At 44.7% G+C, this 23,863-nt stretch overlaps 1 protein-coding gene and 1 long non-coding RNA gene across 2 annotated transcripts in view; both read left to right on the top strand.

Annotated features, from left to right (window-relative positions):
- enpp2l (ectonucleotide pyrophosphatase/phosphodiesterase 2-like) overlaps window positions 1-17,297 on the top strand; it is a 42,465-nt gene extending 25,168 nt beyond the window's left edge. The window contains exons 24-25 of the mRNA XM_084154815.1: window positions 8,346-8,499; window positions 16,078-17,297. Coding sequence (XP_084010941.1) covers window positions 8,346-8,499; window positions 16,078-16,248 — 325 coding nt within the window. The 3' untranslated portion in view covers window positions 16,249-17,297. The remainder of the gene's footprint in view (window positions 1-8,345; window positions 8,500-16,077) is intronic.
- Window positions 17,298-17,979: 682 nt separating this feature from the next.
- LOC311115524 lies at window positions 17,980-18,942 on the top strand. The gene is made up of 3 exons (XR_014611278.1): window positions 17,980-18,266; window positions 18,389-18,671; window positions 18,789-18,942. It is a non-coding gene; the product is annotated as an uncharacterized lncRNA (long non-coding RNA).
- Window positions 18,943-23,863: the final 4,921 nt, after the last annotated feature.

Here is a 23,863-nt window from a genome sequence, read left to right as displayed (position 1 = left end):
CCTCTGGTTGTCAAAGAAAGGGTACGTCTGGAACAGCTGTGTGAGTACTCTGTCAGGAAATCCCTCTTGCTTGGAGTACTCGGGAAATGACCCATGATCAAGAACACAGAAGAAGTCAAGGCTCTTCATGTCAGCAAACCTCTGGGTCATGTGTAGTATGATTCCATAGAGTATTTTGAAGTACAGTTGTTGGTATCTGTCCAGGAAGCCTGGGTCATTGTCAGCGTTGTCCCGGTGGTTGAGTCCCTGCTCATAGTCATCCCAGCCACGGCTGAGTCTTTTGCGTCTTTCATCTTCCATTCCATCAATCTGGATAGTGTTGTCATATATCCTTTGAAACTTCGCATCACTTCTAATGGCTTTCAATGCATTCAGTGTACTATCAACCCATACACAATAATGTCTTACATCAAGAGATTTGCTCTGCAGGGCCTGAAACAGCAGTTCTGTGAGTCCAAAAATGGCCTTGAAAACACCAAGTAAAAAAGTGAACATGAACTCCTTCAGTTTCTGTTTCAGAGCACTGCTCTGGGCAATTTAATCTTTATCCCAGCCGGGCTCAGTAATGATCCGATCAAAAACAATATCCAATGATCTCTGGCCTTCGTGCACAGCATGCACTGCTCTACTTTTGAAGTTCCAACGAGTGGCACAGCCTCAGTAAGCATGGCTGTCTTTTTGCATGACCAGCTAAAAAGGTTAATAAAAATAATAATAATTATCATCTTGAATATTGCTTGTCCCCTTTGCTAAAACTAAGTTTAGTTTGTGGGCATAACAATGAATGAACAGCGCATATTGACAGTGGGTTTTCATGAGTGCCTGAACCCCACCTCGCTGCCCACTCATGCAGCTTGCCCCGTCGTAAGTCTGGCAGATGAGTTTGGCTGCTGGGTTGTATTTGTCGATAGTTTCCATTACAACGGTGATCGCCTCTGCGTTTCTCTCTGCGCTCACATCGAAAAACCCCAGGAATCTCTCACATATAACACCCTTATCATTGACATAGCGTGCTATGATTGTCAATTGAATTTGCAGGATATGTCTGTGGTGTCATCCACCTTGACTGGTCTCACTGTCAATTTCACTTTGTATCATGTCTGCGATGCTATGAATGATGTCCTTTTGTATGGTGTTTGACATACAGTGGGGGAAAAAAGTATTTAGTCAGCCACCAATTGTGCAAGTTCTCCCACTTAAAAAGATGAGAGAGGCCTGTAATTTTCATCATAGGTACACGTCAACTATGACAGACAAAATGAGGGAAAAAAATCCAGAAAATCACATTGTAGAATCTTTAATGAATTTATTTGCAAATTATGGTGGAAAATAAGTATTTGGTCAATAACAAAAGTTTCTCAATACTTTGTTATATACCCTTTGTTGGCAATGACACAGGTCAAACGTTTTCTGTAAGTCTTCACAAGGTTTTCACACACTGTTGCTGGTATTTTGGCCCATTCCTCCATGCAGATCTCCTCTAGAGCAGTGATGTTTTGGGGCTGTCGCTGGGCAACACGGACTTTCAACTCCCTCCAAAGATTTTCTATGGGGTTGAGATCTGGAGACTGGCTAGGCCACTCCAGGACCTTGAAATGCTTCTTACGAAGCCACTCCTCCGTTGCCCGGGCGGTGTGTTTGGGATCATTGTCATGCTGAAAGACCCAGCCACGTTTCATCTTCAATGCCCTTGCTGATGGAAGGAGGTTTTCACTCAAAATCTCACGATACATGGCCCCATTCATTCTTTCCTTTACACGGATCAGTCGTCCTGGTCCCTTTGCAGAAAAACAGCCCCAAAGCATGATGTTTCCACCCCCATGCTTCACAGTAGGTATGGTGTTCTTTGGATGCAGCTCAGCATTCTTTGTCCTCCAAACACGACGAGTTGAGTTTTTACCAAAAAGTTCTATTTTGGTTTCATCTGACCATATGACATTCTCCCAATCCTCTTCTGGATCATCCAAATGCACTCTAGCAAACTTCAGACAGGCCTGGACATGTACTGGCTTAAGCAGGGGGACACTGCAGGATTTGAGTCCCTGGCGGCGTAGTGTGTTACTGATGGTAGGCTTTGTTACTTTGGTCCCAGCTCTCTGCAGGTCATTCACTAGGTCCCCCCGTGTGGTTCTGGGATTTTTGCTCACCGTTCTTGTGATCATTTTGACCCCACGGGGTGAGATCTTGCGTGGAGCCCCAGATCGAGGGAGATTATCAGTGGTCTTGTATGTCTTCCATTTCCTAAGAATTGCTCCCACAGTTGATTTCTTCGAACCAAGCTGCTTACCTATTGCAGATTCAGTCTTCCCAGCCTGGTGCAGGTCTACAATTTTGTTTCTGGTGTCCTTTGACAGCTCTTTGGTCTTGGCCATAGTGGAGTTTGGAGTGTGACTGTTTGAGGTTGTGGACAGGTGTCTTTTATACTGATAACAAGTTCAAACAGGTGCCATTAATACAGGTAACGAGTGGAGGACAGAGGAGCCTCTTAAAGAAGAAGTTACAGGTCTGTGAGAGCCAGAAATCTTGCTTGTTTGTAGGTGACCAAATACTTATTTTCCACCATAATTTGCAAATAAATTCATAAAAAATCCTACAATGTGATTTTCTGGATTTCTTTTCCTCAATTTGTCTGTCATAGTTGACGTGTACCTATGATGAAAATTACAGGCCTCTCTCATCTTTTTAAGTGGGAGAACTTGCACAATTGGTGGCTGACTAAATACTTTTTTTCCCCACTGTACCTGTAAATATGGTGCTTGTCTCAAGGTGTTCAGCCATGGCAGTATCGAACTCTGCAAATGCATTGACAAGTTCTACAAAATTACTTTTGTTAAGGCTTGTTGCTGACTCGTCATACCCCCTGAAGGCTTGCTCCTGCTATCCCAGGTACAGTTTCTTCAGAATGTCTCTGTTTTTATTCACCTGTTCGTTGTGCCTCTGGACACTGATCACTGCGGCCCGGTCGAGAGCCTCGTTGATCCGGACTCGACCAAAGAGCTTTAGTTTCAGGCTCGCCATAATGTGTGTATGCATATCGGTCAAGGGACCTGCCCAGGTTTGCAAGATCAGAAAAACCAGTGGTGGCCCAGGGGTTGTTGAGTAAACATGTGCTCTTGTCAAATAGAAGGCATGGTCAGCAAAACATATTTTTTAACCTAGCACTCCCAGTTAGCCAGTCGTATTGTAATTCTCAGTGTTGAAAGATCGGGTCAAGTACAAGTTTACAAAATCGTTTTGAACTAGAAACTCTAGATCCCTATCTCCATCCATAGCTAGCTACTGCAGGACACAGTCCAGAAGCTGACAGTGACATTTTGCTTTGGTGTGATTTGATTGGAGTGAAGCCGAATCCAAACTGGCCTCTCTTGACATTTGTTTTGGCTGCACCAAGACCATTCAGAGTTAAGCTCGCTCATCTCAGCTCAACACTGATTGGCTATTATTTTATACTTTTTTTATCAAGGGAAGCCAAATGCTAGGTGGCTTCCCTTGCTATTGAATTCAATGTTACGGGCGGCAACATCATGTTATACTCTTTTTGACCAGACAGCATCAAATACATGGGCTACACATAGGCTACTGAGACAGAGGTGCGCTGTTTCCTTGCATTGAGATATAGATTCAGCCTGGCCACTTGCGAATTGAATGAAAATGATAAAACACAGAGAGATGAAAAATGTATTATATATATATATATACAGTGGGGGAAAAAATTATTTACTCAGCCACCAATTGTGCAAGTTCTCCCACTTAAAAAGATGAGAGAGGCCTGTAATTTTCATCATAGGTACACGTCAACTATGACAGACAAATTGAGAATTTTTTTTCCAGAAAATCACATTGTAGGATTTTTTATGAATTTATTTGCAAATTATGGTGGAAAATAAGTATTTGGTCACCTACAAACAAGCAAGATTTCTGGCTCTCACAGACCTGTAACTTCTTCTTTAAGAGGCTCCTCTGTCCTTCACTCGTTACCTGTATTAATGGCACCTGTTTGAACTTGTTATCAGTATAAAAGACACCTGTCCACAACCTCAAACAGTCACACTCCAAACTCCACTATGGCCAAGACCAAAGAGCTGTCAAAGGACACCAGAAACAAAATTGTAGACCTGCACCAGGCTGGGAAGACTGAATCTGCAATAGGTAAGCAGCTTGGTTTGAAGAAATCAACTGTGGGAGCAATTATTAGGAAATGGAAGACATACAAGACCACTGATAATCTCCCTCGATCTGGGGCTCCACGCAAGATCTCACCCCGTGGGGTCAAAATGATCACAAGAACGGTGAGCAAAAATCCCAGAACCACACGGGGGTCCTAGTGAATGACCTGCAGAGAACTGGGACCAAAGTAACAAAACCTACCATCAGTAACACACTACGCCGCCAGGGACTCAAATCCTGCAGTGCCAAACGTGTCCCCCTGCTTAAGCCAGTACATGTCCAGGCCTGTCTGAAGTTTGCTAGAGTGCATTTGGATGATCCAGAAGAGGATTGGGAGAATGTCATATGGTCAGATGAAACCAAAATATAACTTTTTGATAAAAACTCAACTCGTCGTGTTTGGAGGACAAAAAATGCTGAGTTGCATCCAAAGAACACCATACCTACTGTGAAGCATGGGGGTGGAAACATCATGCTTTGGGGCTGTTTTTCTGCAAAGGGACCAGGACTACTGATCCATGTAAAGGAAAGAATGAATGGGGCCATGTATCGTGAGATTTTGAGTGAAAACCTCCTTCCATCAGCAAGGGCATTGAAGATGAAACGTGGCTGGGTCCTTCAGCATGACAATGATCCCAAACACACCGCCCAGGCAACGAAGGAGTGGCTTCTTAAGAAGCATTTCAAGGTCCTGGAGTGGCCTAGCCAGTCTCCAGATCTCAACCCCATAGAAAATCTTTGGAGGGAGTTGAAAGTCTGTGTTGCCCAGCGACAGCCCCAAAACATCACTGCTCTAGAGGAGATCTGCATGGAGGAATGGGCCAAAATACCAGCAACAGTTTGTGAAAACCTTGTGAAGACTTACAGAAAACATTTGACCTGTGTCATTGCCAACAAAGGGTATATAACAAAGTATTGAGAAACTTTTGTTATTGACCAAATACTTATTTTCCACCATAATTTGCAAATAAATTCATTAAAAATCCTACAATGTGATTTTCTGGATTTTTTTTCTTCTCATTTTGTCTGTCATAGTTGACGTGTACCTATGATGAAAATTACAGGCCTCTCTCATCTTTTTAAGTGGGAGAACTTGCACAATTGGTGGCTGACTAAATACTTTTTTTCCCCACTGTACCTGGCTTCCCTTGGCGTCCATGAATACATGCCACTGCTTTTACCGAAATAATGAGTGTCACAAGCATAACCACCAGGATAAATGTATGGGCTTGTCCTCCTAACTAGTGGAGGAATAGGTTACTGAATATGGTACTGACACCCATCCATTTTAGTAGCAATTGAAGTTCAGATAAATGGGAAAGTACTGTAATATACATATGCATACATACATTTGGGGGTGATATTTCATAAATTATAGCATCTGAATTCTGGAATTGTTCAGAGCCAATTCTTCTGATTGTAACCGCTGTGTTTGTTTAATAAGACCGACCAGGTCCGGTTCCTCTGGTCATGATTGTTTAGTTTTGTGTCTACACCTGTGTGTGTTTCTGTGTGTGTGTGTGTCAAATCAAATCAAATTGTATTTGTCACATGTTTTGTAAACAACAGGTGTAAACAACAATGCAGAGAGAAAAAATTCGAAATAATATAAAAATAATAACACGAGGAATAAATACACAATGAGTAACGATAACTTGGCTACATACACGGGGTACCAGTACCGAGTCGATGTGCATGGGGTACGAGGTAATTGAGGTAGATATGTACATATAGGTAGGGGTAATGTGACTAGGCAACAGGATAGATAATAAACAGTAACAGCAGCGTATGTGATGAGTCAAAATAGTTAGTACAAAAAGGGTCAATGCAGATAGTCTGAGTAGCTATTGGTTAACTATTTAACTTACTGTTTAGCAGTCTTATGGCTTGGGGGTAGAAGCTGTTCAGGGTCCTATTGGTTCCAGACCTGGTGCATCAGTACCGCTTGTCGTGCGGTAGCAGAGTGAACAGTCTGACTTGGGTGGCTGGAGTCTTTGACAATTTTTAGGGTCTTCCTCTGACACCACCTGGTATAGAGGTCCTGGATGGCAGGGAGCTCGGCCCCAGTGATGTACTGGGCTGTACGCACTACCCTCTGTAGCGCATTGTGGTCGGATGCCAAGCACTTACCAACCAAGTTGTGATGCAGCCAGTCAAGATGCTCTCAATAGTGCAGCCGTATAACGTTTTTAGGATCTGAGGGCCCATGCCGAATTGTTGTGCCCTCTTCACGGCTGTGTCGGTGTGTGTGGACCATGATTATTCCTTAGTGATGTGGAGGGGACTAAGCATGCACCGCTGAGGGGCCCACGTGTTGAGGTCAGTGTTGCGGATGTGTTGTTGCCTACCCTCACCACCTGGGAGTGGCCCTTCATGAAGTCCAGGACCTAGTTGCAAAGGGAGGTGTTTAATCCCAGGGTCCTTAGTTAAGTGATAAACTTGGAGGGCACTATGGTGTTGAATGCTGAGCCGTAGTCAATGAACAGCATTCTCACGTAGGTGTTCCTTTTGTCCAGGTGGGAAAGGGCAGTGTGGCGTGCAATAGAGATTGCGTCATCTGTGGATCTGTTGGGGTAGTATGTAAATTGGACTGGGTCCAGGGTGTCTGAGATGATGGTATTGATGTGAGCCATGACCAGCCGTTTAAAGCATTAAATGGGGCGATAGTCATTTAGACAGGTTACCTTGGCGTTCTTGGGCACAGGGACTATGGTGGTCTGCTAACCTGTTTAAAGGTCTTACTCACATTGGCTACGGAGAGCGTGATCACACAGTCGTCCAGAACAGCTGGTGCTCTCATGCATGGTTCAGTGTTGGTAGCCTCGAAGCGAACATACAGTTGAAGTCAGAAGTTTAGATTTAAACTCAGTTTTTCACAATTCCTGACATTTAATCCTAGTAAAAATTCCCTGTTTTAGGTCAGTTAGGATCACCACTTTATTTTAAGAATGTGAAATGTCAGAATAATAGTAGAGAGAATGATTTATTTCAGCTTTTATTTCTTTCATCACATTCCCAGTGGGTCAGAAGTTTACATACACTAAATTAGTATTTGGTAGCATTGCCTTTAAATTGTTTCACTTGGGTCAAACGTTTCGGGTAGCCTTCCACAAGCTTCCCACAATAAGTTGGGTGAATTTTGTCCCATTCCTCCTGACAGAGCTGGTGTAACTGAGTCAGGTTTGTAGGCCTCCTTGCTCGCACACACTTTTTCAGTTCTGCCCACAAATGTTCTATAGGATTGAGGTCAGGGCTTTGTGATGGCCACTCCAATACCTTGACTTTGTTGTCCTTAAGCCATTTTGCCACAACTTTAGAAGTATGCTTGGGGTCATTGTCCATTTGGAAGACCCATTTGCGACCAAGCTTTAACTTCCTGACTGATGTCTTGAGATGTTGCTTCAATATATCCACATAATTTTCCTTCCTCATGATGCCATCTATTTTGTGAAGTGCACCAGTTCCTCCTGCAGCAAAGCACCCCCACAGCATGATGCTGCCACCCCCGTGCTTCAAGGTTGGGATGGTGTTCTTCGGCTTGCAAGCCACCCACTTTTTCCTCCAAACATAACAATGGTCATTATGGACAAACAGTTCTATTTTTGTTTCATCAGACCAGAGGACATTTCTCCAAAAAGTACGATCTTTGTCCCCATGTGCAGTTGCAAACCGTAGTCTGGCTTTTTTATGGCAGTTTTGGAGCAGTGGCTTCTTCCTTGCTGAGCGGCCTTTCAGGTTATGTCGATATAGGACTCGTTTTACTGTGGATATAGATACTTTTGTACCTGTTTCCTCCAGCATCTTCACAAGGTCCTATGCTGTTGTTCTGGGATTGATTTTCACTTTTCGCACCAAAGTACGTTCATCTCTAGGAGACAGAACGCATCTCCTTCCTGAGCGGTATGACGGCTGCGCTGTCCCATGGTGTTTATACTTGCGTACTATTGTTTGTACAGATGAACGTGGTATCTTCAGGCGTTTGGAAATTGCTCCCATGGATGAACCAGACATGTGGAGGTCTACAATATTTTTTCTGAGGTCTTGCTGAATTATTTTGATTTGCCCATGATGTCAAGCAAAGGGGGGGTGTATGTGTGTGGCTGTTTGTGTGTGGGTGTGGGTGTTTGTGCGTGCCTGTATCTTCATTAAAGTGAGCGCTATGTGACTGTGACCCCCAGGTACGCCGGAGTCTCGGCTCCGGTCCCCACCCACTACTACGTAGTGATCACCAACTGTCAGGATGTCAACCAGACGGCTGAGGTGTGTGACGGCCCCCTCAATATCTTCTCCTTCCTCCTACCCCACCGTTCAGACAATGACGAGAGCTGCAAGGTAATTCTCTCACCACATGGGGGCACTATGTCTATGACTCTCTCTCTGCTTGAAGAAGCCTACATTAGAAATGTAAGTTAACTGCAGATCTAGGATCAGGTTTTCCTACCGCCACCCCTTACCGTAACCATGAGATGGATGAAATAGTATCTGACCCTGTATGAGTGGTTATGTGTAACTTGGCACTGGCTCCACCATTCTTTCCCATGGCTGGGCCTCTCTAAAGCAACACTTAAAGTTGCTTTAGACACAGTGCACAACCCATAAAAATAGAATCCAACCACTACATTTTTGTCAGAGCGCGTGTTTATTTCACAGAACGATACCATATAATTTACAAGCTATTTACTTAGAAATTACATGGCAAAAGATGGTGAACTAATTCAACTAACGTTATTCCCTTGACAACTTCTTGGCACCACATGGTACTTTCATGCTAATTAATACTTCAAAAGTCTTACATCATTGAATCGTCCTCTGTAGCTCAATTGGTAGAGCATGGCGCTTGTAACGCCAGGGTAGTGGGTTCGATCCCCGGGACCACCCATACGTAAAAATGAATGCACGCATGACTGTAAGTTGCTTTGGATGAAAGCGTCTGCTAAATGGCATATTATTATTATTTCAAGGGAACAGTTAAATGGTGTAGTGGATGTACTTAGTTCATTCCAGTGCACAGTCCTTGAGTCAACTCTGCATCTAACAACCTTTACCACAGTTTCTTATGTTCAGACTTCCATTCATGGGACATCACTTGCCCTACTGAATTATTGGAGTGACCTTTAGAATGAATACAGATGACCATCTCTGTAGGCTACTTGTCACTCTTCTCACTAACCTTTTGCTGCACAAACTCATAAAGGGCCTGATTCAGGGCCGAGATAAGCATTCACAACTCTGACCTTCGCGTTAATGACTTAAACAATATGCAGATTACACATTAAGTTTGAAACTGAATTTATTTGCAGTTTGATTAGGATGTATTCAACTTTGTATTGTCAGCAGAAGATGGCATTTATTGCAGCCTTCTGTGTCAGTTCAAATTTCACAATACAGTGCCTTCGGAAAGTATTCAGACCCCTTGACTTTTTCCAAATTTTGTTACGTTACAGCCTTATTCTAAAATTGATTAAATAAAAAAATTGCCTCAGCAATCTACACACGATACCCCATAATCACAAAGCGAAAACAGGTTTTTAGAAATATAAAAAACAGAAATACCTTATTTACATAAGTATTCAGACCCTTTGCTATGAGACTCGAAATTGAGCTCAGGTGCATCCTGTTTCAATTGATCATCCTTGAGATGTTTCTACAACTGGATTGGAGTCCACCTGTGGTAAATTGAATTGATTGGGCATGATTTGGAAAGGCACACACCTGTCTATACAGTGAGGGACAAAAGTATTTGATCCCCTGCTGATTTTGTTCATTTGCCCACTGACAAAGAAATGATCAGTCTATAATTTTAATGGTAGGTTTATTTGAACAGTGAGAGACAGAATAACAACAAAAAAATTCAGAAAAAAGCATGTCAAAAATGTTATAAATTGATTTGCATTTTAATGAGGGAAATAAGTATTTGACCCCCTCTCAATCAGAAAGATTTCTGGCTCCCAGGTGTCTTTTATACAGGTAACGAGCTGAGATTAGAAGCACACTCTTAAAGGGAGTGCTCCTAATCTCAGTTTGTTACCTGTATAAAAGACACCTGTCCACAGAAGCAATCAATCAATCAGATTCCAAACTCTCCACCATGGCCAAGACCAAAGAGCTCTCCAAGGATGTCAGGGACAAGATTGTAGACCTACACAAGGCTGGAATGGGCTACAAGACCATCGCCAATCAGCTTGGTGAGAAGGTGACAACAGTTGGTGTGATTATTCGCAAATGGAAGAAACACAAAATAACTGTCAATCTCCCTCGGCCTGGGGCTCCTTGCAAGATCTCACCTCGTGGAGTTGCAATGATCATGAGAACGGTGAGGAATCAGCCCAGAACTACACGGGAGGGTCTTGTCAATGATCTCAAGGCAGCTGGGACCATAGACACCAAGAAAACAATTGGTAACACACTACGCCGTGAAGAACTGAAATCCTGCAGCGCCCGCAAGGTCCCCCTGCTCAAGAAAGCACATATACAGGGCCATCTGAAGTTTGCCAATGAACATCTGAATGATTCAGAGGAGAACTGGGTGAAAGTGTTGTGGTCAGATGAGACCAAAATCAAGCTCTTTGGTATCAACTCAACTCGCCGTGTTTGGAGGAGGAGGAATGCTGCCTATGACCCCAAGAACACCATCCCCACCGTCAAACATGGAGGTGGAAACATTATGCTTTGGGGGTGTTTTTCTGCTAAGGGGACAGGACAACTTAACCGCATCAAAGGGACGATGGATGGGGCAATGTACCGTCAAATCTTGGGTGAGAACCTCCTTCCCTCAGCCAGCGCATTGAAAATGGGTCGTGGATGGGTATTCCAGCATGACAATGACCCAAAACACACGGCCAAGGCAACAAAGGAGTGGCTCAAGAAGAAGCACATTAAGGTCCTGGAGTGGCCTAGCCAGTCTCCAGACCTTAATCCCATAGAAAATCTGTGGAGGGAGCTGAAGGTTCGAGTTGCCAAACGTCAGCCTCGAAACCTTAATGACTTGGAGAAGATCTGCAAAGGGGAGTGGAACAAAATCCCTCCTGAAATGTGTGCAAACCTGGTGGCCAACTACAAGAAACGTCTGACCTCTGTGATTGCCAACAAGGGTTTTGCCACCAAGTACTAAGTAATGTTTTGCAGAGGGGTCAAATACTTATTTCCCTAATTAAAATGTGAATCAATTTATTACATTTTCTACATGCGTTTTTCTGGATTTTTTTGTTGTTATTCTGTCTCTCACTGTTCAAATAAACCTACCATTAAAATGATAGACTGATCATTTCTTTGTAAGTGGGCAAACGTACAAAATCAGCAGGGGATCAAATACTTTTTTCCATAACTGTATAAGGTTCCACAGTTGACAGTGCACGTCAGAGCAAAAACCAAGCCATGAGGCCAAAGGTATTGTCCGTAGAGCTCCGAGACAGGATTGTATCGAGGCACAGATCTGGAGAAGGGTACCAAAACATTTCTGCAGCATTGAAGGTCCCCAAGAACACAGTGGCCTCAATCATTCATAAATGGAAGAAGTTTGGAACCACCAAGACTCTTCCTAGAGCTGGCTGCCCGGCCAAACTGAGCAATCGGGGGAGAAGTGCCTTGGTCAGGGAGGTGACCAAGAACCCGTGATCACTCTGACAGAGCTCCAGAGTTCCTTTGTGGAGATGGGAGAACCTTCCAGAAGGACAACCATCTCTGCAGCACTCCACCAATCAGGCCTTTATGGTAGAGTGGCCAGACTGAAGCCACTCCTCAGTAAAAGGGACATGACAGCCCGCTTGGAGTTTGCCAATAGGCACCTAAAGACTCTCAGTCCATAAGAAACAAGATTCTCTGGTCTGATAAAACCAAGATTGAAGATGAATGCCAAGCGTCACGTCTGGCGGAAACCTGGCACCATCCCTACGGTGAAGCATGGTGGTGGCAGCATCATGCTGTGGGGATGTTTTTCAGTGGCAGGGACTGAGAGACTAGTCAGGATCGAGGCAAAGATGAACGGAGCAAAATACAGAGAGATCCTTAATGAAAACCTACTCCAGAGCACTCAGGACCTCAGACTGGGGCGAAGGTTCACCTTCCAACAGGACAATGACCCTAAGCACACAGCCAAGACAACACAGGAGTGGCTTTGGGACAAGTCTCTGAATGTCCTTGAGTGGCCCAGCCAGAGCCCGGACTTGAACCCGATCGAACATCTCTGGAGGGACCTGAAAATAGCTGTGCAGCAACGCTCCCCATCCAACCTGACAGAGCTTGAGAGGATCTGCAGAGAAGAATGGGAGAAACTCCCCAAATACAGGTGTGCCAAGCTTGTAGCGTCATTCTCAAGAAGACTCGAGGCTGTAATCGCTGCCAAAGGTGCTAAAGTAAAGGGTAAAGTAAAGAGTAAAGGGTCTGAATACTTATGTAAATATAATATTTCAGTTGTTTATTTTTAATACATTTGCAAACATTTCTAAAAACCTGTTTTTGCTTTGCCATTATGGGGTATTGTGTGTAGATTGATGAGGGGAAAAAAACAAGTTAATCAATTTTAGAATAAGGCTGTAACGTCACAAAATGTGGAAAAAGTCAAGTGGTCTGAATACTTTCCGAATGCACTGTATGTTATTTTACGAATTCCCTGCCGTTGACAGTTTTTTTGTTGTACAGTATAGTCATTTAGCAGACGTTCTTATCCAGAGCAACTTACAGGAGCAATTACATTTACATTTTAGTCATTTAGCAGACGCTCTTATCCAGAGCGACTTACAGTTAGTGAGTGCATAATTATTATAATGTTTAATTTTTTTTGTTCATACTGGCCCCCAACCCTGGCGTTGCAAACGCCATGCTCTACCAACTGAGCTACATCCCTGCCGGCCATTCCTTCCCCTATCCTGGACGACGCAGGGCCAATTTTGCGCAGCCCCATGGGTCTCCCGGTCGCGGCCGGCTACGACAGAGCCTGGATTCGAACCAGGATCTCTAGTGGCCCAGCTAGCACTGCGCTGCAGTGCCTTAGACTACTGCGCCACTCGGGTTAAGTGCCATGCGCCAATTAGGGTTAAGTGCCGTGCTCAAGGGCACATCGACAGATTTTTCACCTCATCGGCTCGGGGATTGGTAACCTAGCGCTTAACCACTAGGCTACCAATTGTGGATTTCAAAATGGAGTGCTATGATAACAAATATATCTTGTTCACTATGTGTAAGCGTCATACTGGAATGAACAATAATTTCTGCATTGACCCTCTGGTCTCATGATGATAATGATAATTACCTTTTATTGTATACTCTTGAGGCTGTATAGGTCTACTGTTTGAACCATTGGTATTTCATTAGTACTACTGTTTATGAGCATGATCACTTATCTGTTTGTGACCTTTACTAAACGTACTGTAATTGCTAATCTGAGGCTACATGACCATCACCAATTATCCCACGGTATCAGTTTATGACCGTGACCTCTTGTCTATCTGTGTAGAACCATGACCGTGTCTTGTGACGGTCATATATGTCACGCCCTGGCTCTGGGACTCTGTTATGTTGAGCCAGGGTGTGTGGTTTCTATGTGTTTTGTGTGCTAGGGTGATTGTCTAGTTCGTTTGTTTGTATGTTGGCCGGTGTGGTTCTCAATCAGAGGCAACGTGAATCAGCTGTTGCTTGTTGTCTCTGATTGGGAACCATATTTAGGTAGCCTGTTTTTCCACAGTGTTTGTGGGATCTTGTTCCGTATGGTTTGTATTGTAACCAAGGACTTCACGTTTCGTATCGTTTGTTGTTTTGTTCGTGTGATCATCTCTAATAAAAAAGTATGTTCACTTATCACGCTGCGCATTGGTCCACTTCCTCCGACGTTCGTGACAGAAGATCCCACCATCACTGGACCAAGCAGCGTGTCCAGGAGCCAACGCCAGAGAGGGCTCTAAAGGATATCAACCTCGACTGGGTCAAGCCGCGGGAGGAGGAGAGAGGCTGGACTTTGGAGCAGAGGAGCGAGAGTCTGGCGAGAGCCATGGAGGCCTGGCCCACGGGGAGGAGAGACGCCCAGAAATTTTTTAGGGGGGGGGGGCTCACGCCGTGGACGACGGGGCAGCAGGAGGCCGGGATAGAGTGGTTCAGCGGGTTGGCAAAGGAGGCCGCCAGGTTACGGGAGTCACTGGTCACCAGGGGGAAGGAGAATGTAGAGGCACGGCGAGAGTTACTGGGGTGTGTTGCCAGTCCAGTCCGGCCCGTTCCTGATCCCCGCGTAGGGCCAGTGGTGTGTGTCCCCAGTACGGTCCGGCTTGTTCCTGTCCCTCGCACCGAGCCTGTGGTGCGCGTCGCCAGCCCGGTCCGGCATGTTCCTGCCCCTCGCACCGAGCCTGTGGTGCGCGTCGCCAGCCCGGTCCGGCATGTTCCTGCCCCTCGCACCAAGCCTGTGGTGCGCGTCGTCAGCCCGGTCCAGCCTGTTCCTGCTCCCCGCACCAAGCCAGTGGTGCGCTTCGTCAGCCCGGTTCGGCCCGTCCCTGCTCCCCGCACCAAGCCTGTGGTGCGCGTCGTCAGCCCGGTCCGGCCTGTTCCTGCCCCTCGCACCGAGCCTGTGGTGCGCGTCGCCAGCCCGGTCCGGCATGTTCCTGCCCCTCGCACCAAGCCTGTGGTGCGCGTCGTCAGCCCGGTCCGGCCTGTTCCTGCTTCCCGCACCAAGCCAGTGGTGCGCTTCGTCAGCCCGGTTCGGCCCGTCCCTGCTCCCCGCACCAAGCCTGTGGTGCGCGTCGTCAGCCCGGTCCGGCCTGTTCCTGCCCCTCGCACCGAGCCTGTGGTGCGCGTCGCCAGCCCGGTCCGGCATGTTCCTGCCCCTCGCACCAAGCCTGTGGTGCGCGTCGTCAGCCCGGTCCGGCCTGTTCCTGCTTCCCGCACCAAGCCAGTGGTGCGCTTCGTCAGCCCGGTTCGGCCCGTCCCTGCTCCCCGCACCAAGCCAATGGTGTGCGTCGTCAGCCCGGTTCGGCCCGTCCCTGCTCCCCGCACCAAGCCAATGGTGCGCGTCGTCAGCCCGATCCGGCCCGTCCCTGCTCCCCGCACCGAGCCTGTGGTGCGCGTCGTCAGTCCGGCACAGCCCGTGCCTGTTTCCACCGGTGCCTGGTCCGGCACCGGTCAGCTGCTCCACTCCGGAGCTAGAGCAATCCGCTCCACCAGTGTTCAGTCCAGCTCCGGCCAGCAGGGCCAGATCGGACCAGGGGCGCTTTGGGGGGTTGGTTGGAGGGTGGGGGTCAAGCCCGGAGCCGGAACCGCCTCCGAGGAGGAATGCCCACCCGGCCCTCCCCTGTTCGGTTTATGTTTGGCGCGGTCGCAGTCCGCGCCTTTGGGGGGGTACTGTCACGCCCTGGCTCTGGGACTCTGTTATGTTGAGCCAGGGTGTGTGGTTTCTATGTGTTTTGTGTGCTAGGGTGATTGTCTAGTTCGTTTGTTTCTATGTTGGCCGGTGTGGTTCTCAATCAGAGGCAACGTGAATCAGCTGTTGCTTGTTGTCTCTGATTGGGAACCATATTTAGGTAGCCTGTTTTTCCACAGTGTTTGTGGGATCTTGTTCCGTATGGTTTGTATTGTAACCAAGGACTTCACGTTTCGTATCGTTTGTTGTTTTGTTCGTGTGATCATCTCTAATAAAAAAGTATGTTCACTTATCACGCTGCGCATTGGTCCACTTCCTCCGACGTTCGTGACAATATAGTGAGTTTTCTATGAATGCAGCTAGTTTATTTTTTGGTAACGTCATTGTAATTTCCGCTCTTTCGAAATTGATGACCGTGTAACTCTGTGTGTAGTCTTTTGAAATGCTTTCTATAAATAATACAAAGAGATTGAATGAGCCAGGCGATGATCATAATAATGTCAGATTTACATATGATTTATATGTAACATACATACATAAACATTTCATCTTGACTTGTGGTGGTCCTGCAGAGCTCAGAGGACGAGTCACAGTGGGTGGAGGAGCTGCTGAAGCTGCACACAGCGCGGGTCAGAGACGTGGAGATCCTCACAGGCCTGGACATGTACCGCTCCACCACCCTGAACTACACCCAGACCCTCTCCCTCAAGACCTACCTGCACACCTTCGAGAGTGACACCTAAAACAGACACACACAAACTCACTCTCACTGTATCTATATATCGTTTTCCCTCTCTTCTCAATCTTGTTACTGTGTTTTACTTCCCCTCTCTGTCTCTCCCCTCTCTGTACCAATTACTATCTATCTCTATCTCTATCTCTATCTCTATCTCTCTCTCTCTCTCTCTCTCTCTCTCTCTCTCTCTCTCTCTCTCTCTCTCTCTCTCTCTCTCTCTCTCTCTCTCTCTCTCTCGTACATCTCTGATCTTTAGGTGTATATTTGTATACAATTTGTCATATTTATTAGGTAGAAGATAATAATGCTACCACTTAGTCACACTAATCCAGAGAGCTCTTGTGTTTGAAAAATAGAAGTGGAATTAGACTTTTGTTGTGTGTGGTTTGAGAGAAAGTGTTGTGTCGTGAATGGAGTGTTTGGGGAAGTGGAGTAATGGGTTGAATTAGGTAATGGGCACTTTTGGTTGCAGGAAGATGATTTCATATCTCTTAAAGTCGCACAGTGATGATGTACTATAGCCTGAAGTATCTATGTAATTGGTGTGAAGACTTTATTGCCACCTCCTACACCTACATAAGGTTTACATAAGGATGACATAGCAAATGTTATAAACAGTTGAGGCATCAATGACAACTTGCTGTAATACTTTATTGGTGACACAAAGTGTTGTTCAGGTTAGCTAACAGGCTAGTGCATTGGTGTTATAGGTGTTATACGTGCTAAGTCAGTTGTTATAAGCTCTTATAACTGTGTTATACCAACTTTAACAACTGGTATATGATGTTAATGACAGTGTTATGTAGGCCTTATGACAGTGGAGTCAAGTGCAATGTTTGGCATTGAGCGTACTGTACTAAATCTATTACTGATGACGGCCCTGCTTGCAGCACACTTAACTCAGTCAAAGTCATACAGATTCATCACAATTAGTAATCATTTTCATGTCATTTAATACAAGCTCCATTGAGGGCCTCAAATGGTTGATATACTGTATGTTGATGGTATCTGGTTATGTTTTCCCTTCTAAATTGTGTATTACAGTTTTTCTCGATTGCTAAGACACATTTCTTGAAACCTTCACCCATTTTCTCAAAACTTTCAACACAAAACCAAATCTTCAAACTACATTCACAAAACCCCTGACTCTTCTGGCAAAATCAAACAATTGCCTCAAAACCATTTAATCTGTGCTCAAAATCAAACAATGCTTTCAGATCATACACACAGCCAGTCAATATATAAACACTACAGAGCGTTCATTAGACACTACATCAAAAAATGCAGAACACAGCGTCCAGGGCATGTAGTTACACCATTAAAATAAAAAAATTATATAGTAAACACATTTTGCAATTACAGTTTTTTACGATTGCTTACACACTAAAACTAAACTTTTCCCACAATTAGCAAAACCTTACACTCAAGGAGCAAAACACAAGGCTAGATTTGCACAACTGTAAGCACATTGTCAGCTTCACACTATTTGCAAAACATTACACACAGTGATTTGCAAAACACTAAACACACTTGTATTCATCAGAAACAGAAGTATATCATGATGTCACTTCCTTGCAATTCCAAAGCACTGACTGTGAAATTACCACACCTATGAGCCAATCTGTTAAACACAGCCATCAGGTGCACAAACACATGATTGCTAAATTGTAGACACACCAATCAGGTTTAAGCACTATAAAAATGCAGCAGGTAGGTTCACCTGCCTTCAACCAAAATGGAAGGAGTCAGAAGAAGAGTGAGGGTGAGAGGAGGAGTACACAGAGGAGGAGAAGGAGGTAGAGGAAGAGGCAGAGGCCGAGCCAGAGGTCGAGGAAGACCTGAAGCAGGAGGAGAACGTGCACAAAGAAGAAGAGGACCAAACTTATCAAATGACATTCGTGCAACACTAGTGGACCATGTTGTGAACCACAGATTGACGCTGAGGGAGGCTGGACTGAGAGTTCAGCCAAATCTTAGCAGATATACAGTGGCATCTGTTATAAGGACTTTTCGACAGGAAAACAGGTAAAAGAAGATCTTTCTACAGTTACAGTAATCAGCCGCTTATTGTATGCACCATATCAGCACTTGTGATACCCCTTCCTGTGACATTGTACAGTAAGTTACATGTATTATTCTCTACATAGGATCGAGGGTCGGGAACGACAAGGAGGAAGGGGGCCCATATTCACGCAAGAACAAGAGAGAGAGATTATATACATGGTTTTGGCCAATAATACTATCAGGCTCAGAGAACTACAAGCCAACATTATCGGTGACCATGCCATTTTCAATCATATCCATCAGGTCTCTCAGTCAACACTGGCACGCATCCTGAAAATACATCAGGTTCAAATGAAACAACTTTATCGAGTGCCTTTTGAGCGGAATTCAGAGAGGGTCAAACGGCAGCGGCATGAGTATGTGGAGGTTTGTATTGTTCACTTTAGCACTGTGATGTTGCATACTGCACACATGACTTTTTTACATTGACTGTATACTAGACCTATCCTGAACCACACAATCTTGTCTTTCACTGTATTTCAGAGAGTTTTGCGGATGGATGCTGAGGAAATCCTGAATGAATTCATAGACAGTGGGGGAAAAAAGTATTTAGTCAGCCACCAATTGTGATGAGAGAGGCCTGTAATTTTCATCATAGGTACACGTCAACTATGACAGACAAAATTAGGAAAAAGAATCCAGAAAATCACATTGTAGGATTTTTAATGAATTTATTTGCAAATTATGGTGGAAAATAAGTATTTGGTCAATAACAAAAGTTTCTCAATACTTTGTTATATACCCTTTGTTGGCAATGACACAGGTCAAACGTTTTCTGTAAGTCTTCATAAGGTTTTCACACACTGTTGCTGGTATTTTGGCCCATTCCTCCATGCAGATCTCCTCTAGAGCAGTGATGTTTTGGGGCTGTCGATGGGCAACACAGACTTTCAACTCCCTCCAAAGATTTTCTATGGGGTTGAGATCTGGAGACTGGCTAGGCCACTCCAGGACCTTGAAATGCTTCTTACGAAGCCACTCCTTCGTTGCCCGGGCGGTGTGTTTGGGATCATTGTCATGCTGAAGGACCCAGCCACGTTTCATCTTCAATGCCCTTGCTGATGGAAGGAGGTTTTCACTCAAAATCTCACGATACATGGCCCCATTCATTCTTTCCTTTACACGGATCAGTCGTCCTGGTCCCTTTGCAGAAAAATAGCCCCAAAGCATGATGTTTCCACCCCCATGCTTCACAGTAGGTATGGTGTTCTTTGAATGCAACTCAGCATTCTTTGTCCTCCAAACACGACGAGTTGAGTTTTTACCAAAAAGTTATATTTTGGTTTCATCTGACCATATGAAATTCTCCCAATCCTCTTCTGGATCATCCAAATGCACTCTAGCAAACTTCAGACGGGCCTGGATATGTACTGGCTTAAGCAGGGGGACACGTCTGGCACTGCAGGATTTGAGTCGCTGGCGGCGTAGTGTGTTTCTGATGGTAGGCTTTGTTACTTTGGTCCCAGCTCTCTGCAGGTCATTCACTAGGTCCCCCCGTGTTGTTCTGGGATTTTTGCTCACCGTTCTTGTGATCATTTTGACCCCACGGGGTGAGATCTTGCGTGGAGCCCCAGATCGAGGGAGATTATCAGTGGTCTTGTATGTCTTCCATTTCCTAATAATTGCTCCCACAGTTGATTTCTTCAAACCAAGCTGCTTACCTATTGCAGATTCAGTCTTCCCAGCCTGGTGCAGGTCTACAATTTTGTTTCTGGTGTCCTTTGACAGCTCTTTGGTCTTGGCCATTGTGGAGTTTGGAGTGTGACTGTTTGAGGTTGTGGACAGGTGTCTTTTATACTGATAACAAGTTCAAACAGGTGCCATTACAGTTTTTTTTGATTGCTTAAGCACAATTTTCAAAACAGGGCCCGTGTTTTCAAAACACTACAGACAATTAGCACAACCACACACCCAATTAGCAAAACACTACAGATCCTTTGCAAAATTAAACACTCTTGTAAAAACTATACACTTCTTTTTAAAAACCACACTTTGTTACCATATGAAACACACACGTTTCACATTACTATACTCTGTTTGCACGAGTTACACTCTGCTGTGATAAACCAAAAACACTTTTAGCACTTCTACTTCCCTATGATTAGAGTAGGCTACTATCAACAAAGTACAAATATAATGTAAATTCACCAAACACTACACAAGACCAATGTTGCAGACTGAAGAAACTCATTTATTTCTCAACACGCCCAAAATGTTGACATGGAGATTCATAATACTGTAACCAAACGTCACTTTACGTATTGTAAGTTCAAATTTTTTTTTTTAAAATAACTAGACATTGTCTCTTCGCCTAGCTGGATCTGGCCAGAGAATTTCATCAACATCGCAGGCAATGTTGTCATTAGCAAGACACCTTGGAAAGAAACGTCTTGAATGACGAATCCATCCTTGCATTGCTGCTACCTCCATCTGGTCACAGGCCTCCTCCATGGCTTGGATGAGGGGTACCTCAGCCTGGAGACGGAGATCATATACCTTCCACCGCCATGCCGAGAAAAACTCTTCTATAGGGTTGAGGAATGGAGAGTATGGTGGAAGATATAGGACGGTGAAATGTGGATGTTGCTGAAACCAGTTCTGAACCAGAGCAGAGCGGTGGAAAGACACATTGTCCCAGACAACAATGTATTGCATATGATCGATTTGATTTGCTGCTGTTATGTTGTGCAATTGGTCCAAGAATGTAAGTATGAGTGCTGTGTTGTAAGGGCCCATATGGGCATGGCGGTGGAGGACCCCATTCTGTGTAATGGCTGCACAGAGTGTTATATTACCCCCACGTTGCCCTGGGACATTGACTATAGCCCTGTGGCCAATGATGTTTCTTCCCCTCCTTCGTGTTCTCGTCAGGTTGAACCCAGCCTCATCTACGTAAATGAACTCATGCTGGATCTCCTCTCCATCCATTCGTAAAACTCTCTGAAAAACAGTGTCAGGCAAAATTGTGTAGTTCAGTGTAGATCTAGTATACATATTACAGTACAGTAAAAGATTATGAGACAGTATGCAAGATCACACTGCTAAAGTGAATACATACCTCTGCATAATCATGCCGCAGTCGTTTCACCCTTTCGGAATTGCGCTCGAAAGGCACTCGATAAATTTGCTTCATTTGAATATGTTTTTTTTTTAGGATGCGTGCCAGTGTTGATGTTGAGACCTGATGGATATCGTTGAAAATGGCGTGGTTATTGACAATGTTAGCTTGGAGCTGCTTGAGTGTTATAGCATTGTTGGCCAAAACCATGTTTACTATCTCCCTCTCTTGCTGTTCTGTGAACATAGGAGGCCTTCCCCCTTGTCGTCCCTGACCCTCAATCCTATGTAGAAAAAAAAACAGTATACAATAGTACAGTAATTTCACAGGAAAAGGTAACAGAAGTGCTGATAGTGCATAGAATATAGTACTGTAAGCAGTTACTGAAACCGTGCAGATGTTTTTGATATGATGATATTTTTACAATACCTATTTTCCAGTCGAAATGTTCTCATCACACTTGCCACTGTATATCGGCTTAGATTTGGCTGTACTCGCAGTCCAGCCTCCCTCAGCGTCAGGCCGTGGTTGACAATGTGGTCAACCAGTGTTGCGCGGATCTCATTTGTCAGATTCGGTCCTCTTTGAGCACCTTCTTGTCTTCCTCTTCCTCTTCCTCTTCCTCCCCTTCCTCCTCCTCCTCGTCCTCCTCCTCGTCCTCCTCGTTCTCCTCGTCCTCCTCGTTCTCCTCGTTCCCCTCCTCGTTCTCCTCGTTCTCCTCCTCGTTCTCCTCGTCCTCCTCGTTCTCCTCGTTCTCCTCCTCGTCCTCCTCGTTCTCCTCGTTCTCCTCGTCGTCCTCCTCCTCCTCCTCCTCCTCGTCTTACTCTTTCTCTGACTCTTTCCATTGTGCTTGAAGACCGATGAACTCACCTGCTGCTTTTTATAGTGCTTATACACCTGATTGGTGTGTCTACAATTAAGCAAACGAGTGTTTGCACACCTGATGACTGTGTTGAACCAATTGGTTGGACGGTGTGGTAATTTGACAGTCAGTGCTTTGGTATTGCAAGGACGTGACTTCATGATAGATTTTTGTGTGTAATGTATGTTAACTGTGTTTAGTGTTTTGCAAATCACTGTGTGTAGAGTTTTGCAACAAGTGTAAGGTTGACAATGTGCTTATAGTTGTGCAAATATGGGCTGATGTTTTGCTTCTTGAGTGTAAGGTTTTGCTAATAGTGTACTACTTTTAATTTTAGTGTGTAAGCAATCCAAAAAAACTGTAATACAAGTAACGAGTGGAGGACAGAGGAGCCTCTTAAAGAAGAAGTTACAGGTCTGTGAGATCCAGAAATCTTGCTTGTTTGTAGGTTACCAAATACTTATTTTCCACCATAATTTGCAAATAAATTCATAAAAAATCCAACAATGTGATTTTCTGGATTTTTTTTCCTCAATTTGTCTGTCATAGTTGACGTGTACCTATGATGAAAATTACAGGCCTCTCTCATCTTTTTAAGTGGGAGAACTTGCACAATTGGTGGCTGACTAAATACTTTTTCCCCCCACTGTATATTGATGAGGCAGGGTTCAACCTCACAAAAGCAAGAAGGAGAGGCAGAAATATCATTGGCCACAGGGCTATAATCAATGTCCCAGGGCAAGGTGGGGGTAACATCACCCTTTGCGCTGCCATTTCACAGCATGGGGTTCTCCTCCGGCATGCCAAAATGGGCCCTTACAACACACCTCACATTCTTGCATTTTTGGACCGATTGCACCACATCGTCACAGCAGGTAATGAAATGCACCAGATGCAATACACTGTCATCTGGGACAATGTGTCATTCCACCGCTCTGCTTTGGTCCAGAACTGGTTTCAACACCATCCACAGTTGACAGTACTATACCTTCCACCATACTCTCCATTTCTAAACCCTATCGAATAGTTTTTCTCTGCATGGCGGTGGAAGGTTTACGATCTCCAGCCCCAGGCTCAGGGACCCCTCATTCAGGCCATGGAGGACGCCTATGACCAAGTCGACGCCGCAGCTGTGCAAGGATGGATTCGACATTCAAGACGGTTCTTCCCGCGTTGTCTTGCTAATGAGGATATTGCTTGTGATGTTGATGAAATTCTCTGGCCAGATCCAGCTAGGCGAAGAGATAATGTATAGAATGTTTACTGTAGTATTTTCTGTACAATATTGTCAGTTTTTTTCAGATTATTTTTTATGTTTGTTGTTGTTGTTATTTACTGTAATTGTAACCTGTACTGGATACAGTATTTTACATTTGTTTGCTGAGCTAACAGTGTTATGCACACTACTGTAGTAGCATGAAAACTGGGACATGTTTTGTTGTGATTCTCCATGTTGACATGTTGACTGATTTGGGTATATGGAGAGAAATAAATGATATTTTCCTCAGTCTGCAGCATTGGTCTTGTGTAGTGTTTGGATAGTTGCACTTTCTCTGTGTACTTCATTTACAGTACTCTAATCACTGAGAATTAGACTTGCTAAAAGTGTTTTAGGTTAGCAACAGCAGTGTGTAACTG

Source organism: Coregonus lavaretus (genome assembly GCF_964263955.1).
Source record: "Coregonus lavaretus genome assembly, chromosome: 3".
Lineage (NCBI taxonomy): Eukaryota > Metazoa > Chordata > Actinopteri > Salmoniformes > Salmonidae > Coregonus > Coregonus lavaretus.
The sequence above is the reverse complement of the archived record's forward strand: the minus strand, read 5'-3'. Positions and strand labels throughout refer to the sequence as shown.